The following is an 8,718-nucleotide window of genomic DNA, read 5'->3' on the forward strand; positions in this document are numbered from 1 at the left end:
ACAAGAGTCCAGAGGAGCACATGCCAGGATGGCATAGCGGGGAGGGCGTAGGTTCTGCTACCCAATCCACCTGGCTCCCAGCCAGTTCTGGCACCTACCAGTCAGGGGCCCTTGGGAAGATCTTTCTCCGTGAGCTGTAGCAACTGCCTCTCTCAGCAGGGTGGTTGTGCTGGCCACCCCACAGTAAGTTGTGAGGCATGGCATCAGAGATGCCCCATACTGGTTATTAAATGTGTGCCCTGCCATCTCTTGCAGAGAGGCATAAACTTTAAATTTAAAAAAAGAAGGGGCTGGGGATTTAGCTCAGTGGCAAAGCGCCTGCCTGGTAAGCGCAAGGTCGTGAGTTCGGTTCCTGGTACCGGAGAAAAACCAAAAAAAAAAAAAAAAAAAAAAACAAAAAAAAAAAACCCACACAAAAAAAATAAATTTAAAAAAAGAAACAAGGCAGAAACAGAAGTAGCAACACATTAAAGTGAGGAGAGGAAAAGGGGGGCCTCTGTGCGGCTGCGGCCCATGTTTACCGTAGGTGAACATGCGTGGTGAGGTCAGCTCAATGTTGGGCAGGGCGCCCAGGTGGTTCAGCACAGCACACCGATAGCCATTTTTCTGTGCATAGTCAACGAAGGTGCGGATGTACTGCTTCTCACTGTGGTTGGCAATTCCAGGGCAGATGACCATGGTGATATCATCTATGGGGTAGAGAAAGAGATCCTCATGTAGCCAACCATTATGGTATGATAAATTAACAGAATTATACCTCATTGGTTTAGACACCAGGAAAAGGGAATTTATTTATTTATTTTTGAGGGTTTTTTTTTCCTTTGTTTTGTTTTTTGAGACAAGGTCTTGCTATATAGTTCAGGCTGGTCTTGAACTCACTAGGCAGCCCTAGCTGGCCTTGAACTCATGGTGATCCTCCTGTGTCAGCCTCCTGAGTGCTAGGATTACAGATATGCGCCACCATGCCTGGCTAGGAAGAGGGAACTTAATGTATGTCTTTTCATTCAATTCCCTGGAAAAGACATCTTTCTCTTTTAGCTGGAGCTGTCTGTTTTAGTGCTTCCCTAACTATTTATGGGGAAGGGTTTATTTTTAAAACTTCCATCACAGATTTATACTTTTGAAAAATACATTGGGCATTAAATCTTAGAAAAATGAAATAAAACTACATAAACCTCAATTTTTACAATTAGATTCAAAAGATATAAAATTACCATACAAGTGTCTGAATATCACTTCTGTATGACATTCTGAATGAACAAATGAATGAGTAGAAAACTAAAAAGTGGTGCCCGCTCTGACCCCTTTGACTCAATAATCTTATTTTCAGGTATTTGTTCTATAGATCTATGTATCTATGTATCTTTATCTATCTATCTATCTATCTATCTATCTATCTATCTATCTATCTTTCTATCTATGATCTATCTATCTATCTATTGTAGGTTTGTAATGGCAGAAAGGTGAACACAGTCTAGATGTCCAGGAATAGGCATCAAGTTGGATAAGTCACTGCATATCCAAGTGACAAAATATGATATAGTGTTTAAAAATAATGAGATCTTTACATAATCCCATATGACAAGCTCTACAATATATATTAAGCAAGAAATGCTAGGTACAGAAAAAATTATAATATGCTGCCATTTATGTAGAGGAAAACAAAGATGCTTATGTTTATTAATGCACCCATTAGCTCTAGAATCATACACAAGAACCTTAGCAGTGGGTATCACTTGGGAGAGCTATGATAGGAAGAAAAATGAAGAGAGACTTAACTCTTTTCATTGTAGGTCTTTAGTACCTTTTGAGTTTTCTTTCATGAGCATAAATTATCTTCCTGAAAATATGAACACATACATTCTTTAAAACTATTTTATTAAATCTGATCATAATTTCCTTTAAATTAAGGTAAAAACAATTGAAAAATTCTTAATGTTAGTGGGAAAATGTGGCTTCCTTAACAATTCTACAAGATGCATAAAGAGCCTTAAATATTTTACAAACGCTGACCTAGTAATTCAGTCTTAGAATCTTGCCCAAAAGTTTATGTTTAAGGGTGCTCAGCCCAGAATTATTTATAGTAACAAAATATTATAAACAAGCTATTGCCCAACAATAGAAGGAATTTAAATTATGGTAACATCACATTGTATGCTATTAGCCAATCATTAAAACTATGTTTTTGAAGCTATTTGGGCTTTTATAATATAATACACAGCAATTCAAAGTTTGGAAAATAATGCATAGATATGGAAGGAAAAGGAATAACATGTTAATAATGGCATGTTTACGGGATTACAGGATTCCAGGTGATTACTTCCGGCTCTGGTTTTTTTTCCAGTACCGGGAATTGAACTCATGACCTTGCACTTGCCAGGCAGGCCCTGTGCCGCTGAGCTAAATCCCCAGCCCGATTACTTCCCTTTGAAAGTGTTTCTGTATTGTCTAAATTTTCTAGAATGAGGACATTGCTTTTGTAGTCAAAAAAAGTCTTAAAAAAGGAAAAAAATGTTTTGATTGGAGTACTTTAGGGGGACAGATATTGCCTTCCCCAGAATCACCTTCATTGGTCCTTTCTTTGGACTGAAAGACACAGACAAATGCAACTAAGAGCCAGTGTTTGCCCTTTCAACTCCCCCTTTGGTCCTGGTATATAAGAAAAGCAGACTGATGAGGCTAAATTTTCTGGTCCCAAGGTAGGAGAAGGAAAAGCGTCCTAACTGGGAGAGAAAAAAAACACTGAAGTGGGTATGGTGGGGAAATAAATGTTTGAAGCGTGGCTACGAGATTTCTAAACAATGTGATCTCCTCTCCTATTCCTGTCCTCATGCCCCCCATGGGTATGAGCTGGGAGCCACTGTCCTAGTCCCTGCATCCCACTGGGGAGATAGCACACGACAGCGCACGTGACTTTACCGAGTGGCAGGGACCAGGAGGAACTATGGAAGGGCTCCGATGGGTCCACTGGGAAGGCAACGCCTGGTAGGGGAGTTGGGACTCTCTCTGAGGAGGTGACATCTGAGCTGAATGACAAGGAGTAGGCAGCCATGTGAAGGTCTGGAGATGAGCCTTCCAGGCCAAGGGGCACGCACTTTTGTCAGCTATTCAGCAGCTCCAGCTACTTTAAATAGCTGAAGGTTATAATCCATTTACTGGAATTTACCTCCAGAAATTACCACACTCTTGTTAAAAAAAACACTGCCTCTGAATATGCTCTCTTCTGGGAGGAACAGCATGCAAAAGGACTCTGGCACCTTACTCCTCTTCCTCAAAAATCCTCAGCATTAACTGCTTTGGTTTTTTGGAGACAGGGTCTTGCTATGTATATGTAGTTCAGGCTGGTTTTGAACTCACTATGTAGCCCAGGCTGGCTTTGAACTTGTGCTGATCTTCCTGCCTCAGCCTCCCGAGTGCTGGGATTATAGGTGTGTGCCACCATACTTGGCTATTCCGAAACATTTTGTAAGGAATGTTTACTGTATAGATTTGATAGAACAATGCCAATTCCAACAGCAATGGAAATTGAAATTTTCTTGTCTACAGTAAAGATGACCTTAATGTGTCTCTCTGTCCAAGGAAACCTGTGCAATAAGGCATCTGAGATACTTTATATACTATTATTCAACAAAGCCAGGCTATATTGCTTCTCCAAGCCTCAGTTTCCTCATCAGTAAAGTGGGGATGGCAGAGCACTGACCTAAGAGGGTTCTGAGGGGATAACAGCAGATATGAAGGACTTAGAACAGTCTGGTCTCTGGTGCTGAAGTTGACTCAGAGGCCTATCCTGGGGGCCTGGGCTCCGAGCTCACCTCCATCCATTACACTACACTCCAGTGTTTCACAAGAGGATGTGAAAACTATTCTGCAATTCTTTCTGGAGAGCTTTCTTCAGGACTGGTGAGCACATGTTGCAGCTAATCCCTGCAGGTTGCTCCTAAGCGATGAATCTCAGCAGGCTGCCGGCCCGTGGGACAGAGGGTAGCATAAGCATTTTCATGGGGCTCCTCACTGGCTAGTGCTTCTCCTCTCTGAGAGGGATTCCTGCGACCTAAACTAGCTCACCTCCAACACAGTGCTCAGCCAAGGGCTCGAAGAGGTCGAATGTAGATGTGGCTCCATCGGACATGGTGATGAACTTCCGATGTCCGTAAGGGTGTGGAGACCTCACCCGTCCCATCTTCCCGTACAAAGCCGTCTGGATGTGTCCACTTTTCCCCCAGATCAATGGTGGAATGTATCTGAGAAAGAAAGACAGGGGAGGTCAATTTTCTCCATGTTCTTTGGACAAAGCTTTCAACCTATTTAAGCTTTTTCCTGACACATTCTATACACTAAGCATAAACATGAGGGTTTTTTAAAATTACCTTCCATTCACTCCATGATTCATCCCCTTTCCCATTTATTAACACATGCTTCCTGTATCAGATTGGCTTCAGAAATCAACCATGACATACTTAGATAAAGCTTTTAAATTTAAGGTGTTAAATAATTCAATGTGGATTATTTTCATAAGAATAAAAAGAATGCATGTGATACATTTTGAACACATTTTAACCTGACAAAGTCAGCTTCATTATTTTTTTTTTTGGTTTTTCTCCGGTACCGGGAACCAAACTCACGACCTTGCGCTTGCCAGGCAGGTGCTTTTTGCCGCTGAGCTAAATCCCCAGCCCCTCAGCTTCATTATTATCAAACTCAGTGCTGGCTGCTTTCCCAACCCTTGACAAGATGGGCCACCACTGTCAACGTCACTCCGTTACTGGAACCTGCTGCTCTCGGAGACACTGGGAATGGCTGCAAACTCATCTAAGAGCCTGTAAGTAACACTGGTTTGTACATGGGAGCACCAATGTGTCCCCCACAGGATGTGCTAGATGGACAGAGCAGTGGAAGTAACTGTTGTGTTCATAAAGGATAAAGGCTTGTTTGCCTATGCAAGGGCAATGCCTTCCTTACAAACCATCCTTTGTGAAAATACAGGAGATGCCAGGCTTGGGTAGGAAATGCAAAAAAAGAACAAAACAAAACAAAACAAAACACAAAGTAGTTAATTACTAGGAAAAGAAGGTGTTCCAGGCTACAATTAAGTGACCATGGTTCACAGCCATAGTACAAGGTGATCCCATTTACTGAAACTGCTACTGGTTTCTGGCCCACGGCTTTTCGCCGAAGCTTGATGGTTGGCCAGGATGTGTGCTTTATATAAAGTAGAGTAATATAATATAGCACAGTGATGACATCAATCTTTCATCTGTGTACTGTGTCACAGTGGTGTTTTATTAATAATCTACCTTAACCTATTTGCCAACCCATGCTTATCAGTTCTTTCAAAGCCAGATGATCCCAGAGGCCCTTCTTTGATTTACTTTTTGTGGATGTAATTAATGAAATCTACACAGAGTTAAGAGAAGTGAAGCTATCACCTATGCCAGTTCCCAGACCAGCTTCCTCCTGTGGGTGGGGAGGAGAGGGAAGAGTATTTTAAAATAGAAAGGATATGTGACACTACAGGTGCAAATATCGGTGCAGAAGCTATGGCATTTGGAAAGCAGATTAAATCAGCATTTATGAGGTGAGTGGATTATGAAAGCAACAAAAAAGCACAAAAAATTATAAAAATTATGTCAATGGGGTAACTGAATACTACATAGGATTTAGCTATGTAATCTATAAAGGGTCCCAGACTTCAGAGTCTAAACTGTACATATGGGGAGATGAATGACTCAATGAACCAAACTGCTGATTATGCTTAAAGAAAAATTAAAAAAAAATTTTTTTTTTTTGCTTATTGTTATGGTTTAGATCCAGATGACTCCCAGATCCAGATCCTCACATGCTCAGAGATGGGACCTCTGGAGAGTGATTGAACTTTGGGGGCATTATTTGATTTTAAGAAGCAAGGTTTAGTCAGAAGTGGTGGGTCACTGTGAGTGTGACCAAGAAGGTTATATCTCCCTTCTTGGCTCTTCTCTGCTTCCTGTCCACCATGCTGTGAGCAGTTCCCCTCCACCATGCCCTTCTGCCATGCTGTCCTGCCTTGGAGCCAGCTGACTATGGATTGAAACCTAAGCCAAAATGAACTCCTTCTCCTTTAAATTGTAGATATTGGGTCTTTTGTCCCAGACATAAGGGAAGTGGCTAGGGCAGATTTTGATACCAGAGAAGTAGGGTCATTGCTGAGACACTAAGCCTTTGGAACCAGCTTATGGGAAGGTTTGGAGATGCTAGCTAAACAAGTCCTAGAATGCTATAAACTGAGCTTAATGGGAGATTCTGGGTGGTGCTCCGAAGAACAGAGTGCTGATAAAAACACAGATGGAAAAAGCCAACCTCAGGAGTTTTCAGATGGGAACAAGGACTCCACTGGCAGTTAGACTCCAGGCCATGTGTGCCATGCTCTGGCAGAAAATTTGTCTACATTTTTCTCATGTTCTGCAACTTTACAGGAGACTGAGATTTAGGGCAGTAGACTAACTAATCTGGCAGAGGAAACTTCAAGGCAGCTCATAGAAGTTAGTGCTTGCTACTTTTAATGAGACCTAATGCAAGAAACAGGAGTAAAAAACCCATTTCAAAAGTTTTTAGCTTTGCCAGAAAAAGAACATCCACAAAGATGAAGCAGAGGAGAACTTGGCTGCTGAAAAGAAGCCAAGTAGTTTAGATCAAGACAACAAGAAAAATGTCTTGAGGGCATGCCAGGAATCATCAGCAAGACTCTCTCCTTCTGTATGTTCAAGGGTGAAAGGCTGTAAGGCTTTGCTTTGAGAAAAAACCCCAGGGCACTCTGGGGCCACCTACAGAATTAGTTCCCTGGGATTTGTAGCAGTGCTTACCCATCCAGGTACTCAGAGGCAGCTGTAATTCAAGGCAGCTTGGCTACTACTTGAGCTGGTGACAGACCTTGGTGTCATCCCTGTGGTCTAGTTTTACAGGTATGCAGAATACAACAATTATGGGATCAGAGAGGCTTCTACCCAGACTTCATAAAAAGGTCTGGACGGCCAGGCAATGTGACCATGAGAGGGCAGCATGTGAAGCTATGAGAGTGAAGCCGAAAGTGCAGTGGAGACTCCAAGGGATTGGAGAAGCTGGGAACGCGAGATGCTTGAGGAAAGTTGCAAGAAGTGAGCAAATCCAGCCCATGAGAGAAGTCATAAGAGCTGCAACCACTGCAAATTCCATAAGGACAGGGCCACCCCAAGTCCTTTGGAGTTTACATCTTACTGCAGTTTACCCTGGGTGCTGGATTTATAGCAACAGGATTTAATGTTTGCTCTGCTGGGTTTTGGTCTCACTTTGGTCCTATTGGTTTCTATTCTCTTATTCATTCACTGTATCTTTGTATGTTAGCAGTGTTTAACATTCTTTTGATTTTCACAAGGGCCCACAGCTAAGAGTTTGCCTTATATCTGAGAGGAGACTTTGAATTTGAAATCTTCAGCAATGTTGAAACTGTTAAGATTCTTGCCATTCTTAATGGGCTAAATGAATTTTACATAAAGAGATCAGCATGAGTCTCTTGGGGGCCAGGGGTAGAATGTTATAGTTTAGATCTAGATGTCCTCCAAAGTTTCATGTGCTCAGACATGGGAACTTTGGAAGGTGTTGGTTTATGAGGGCTTATAGCTGATTTGTTTTTCAGAGGTAGGGTCGGGTCAGAAGCAGTGGGCCATTGTGCTCCCTATCTGGCTCTTCTTTTTACTCTCCTTGCTTCCTGTCTGCCCTGTTGTGAGCAGCTCTCTTCTGCCATGCCATCCTACCTTGGAGCCTTTAGACTGTGAACTGAAGTATAAGCCAAATAAACTCTTCCTTCAAGTTGTAGGTGTTTCAGCAATGACAGAAGTGACTAAGACACTTAGAAATTAAAATTAGAATTGTGCTGAGGTTAAAAATGTCAGAAGAATGGGCAAATTTCCTATGCCTATCTTCTGTTTTTATTTAGAATACCCTGCAATCTTAGAAAATATTTTGCATAAAATGATGATATATGTGTTCATCCCCATGCTATACTCCCAGGTTCAAGGTCATGTCTCCTTTTCTAAATCTTGGCACTCCCGGTAGCCTTCTAGCCACCTGCTCCTTTATCCACCCTGCCAATGGAGGGATAATTTCAACACACAGAGCTGGCCATGGCCCTTCCCTGCTTGAATCCTCGCTTGGCGGAAGGCTAGCTATACCTCACTGCTCACTTAACTTCTGTATCAGCTGTAATAAACCTAAGCCACTGGCCCAATTCCACCCCAAATGGCACACTTCGTGCTGATACTATTCTTCACATTTCCTCTGTCTGGGATGCTCTGTCGTGTCCTCCTGACCAGAAGTACTGATCTCTCAGGATTCACTTCCAATCAGGTTCTCTCTACAACTCTGCCCTAGCACCCAGGTGCATTGGTTAATCTGAAAACTCTTTCTAAACACATTCCTCCCACCACTCATCCACCTTTGGGTCTGTCCTCAGGGCACCTGATGCATATCTGAACTGAGAGAGAACTTGCTGAAATAAACAACATTAAATCTAAAGAAGAAAATACATTTCAAAAAATATATATTTAGAAAGTAATATGTAACATGATAGTATGAATTCGGCTATAACATGACTGGCATTTGGCTACTGTCATTTTTACACCCCACTTAACCCCCTTCTCAGACAGGATGGAATAAAATCTTCAATGGGTGTATGTGTGTGTGTGGTTTTTTTTTTTTTTTTTTTTTTTT

The 8,718-nt window shown here is 41.9% G+C and overlaps 1 protein-coding gene across 1 annotated transcript in view; it reads right to left on the minus strand.

Moving 5' to 3' along the window:
* Positions 1-8,718, minus strand: part of Abhd2 (abhydrolase domain containing 2) — a 104,351-nt gene that overhangs the window by 41,387 nt on the left and 54,246 nt on the right. The window contains exons 4-5 of the mRNA XM_005381560.2: positions 4,066-4,241; positions 522-689 (exon numbers count right to left, since the gene is read on the minus strand). Of these exons, the coding sequence (XP_005381617.1) occupies positions 522-689; positions 4,066-4,241 (344 nt within the window). The remainder of the gene's footprint in view (positions 1-521; positions 690-4,065; positions 4,242-8,718) is intronic.

Source organism: Chinchilla lanigera, unplaced genomic scaffold (assembly GCF_000276665.1).
Source record: "Chinchilla lanigera isolate Chin_1 unplaced genomic scaffold, ChiLan1.0 scaffold00015, whole genome shotgun sequence".
NCBI lineage: Eukaryota > Metazoa > Chordata > Mammalia > Rodentia > Chinchillidae > Chinchilla > Chinchilla lanigera.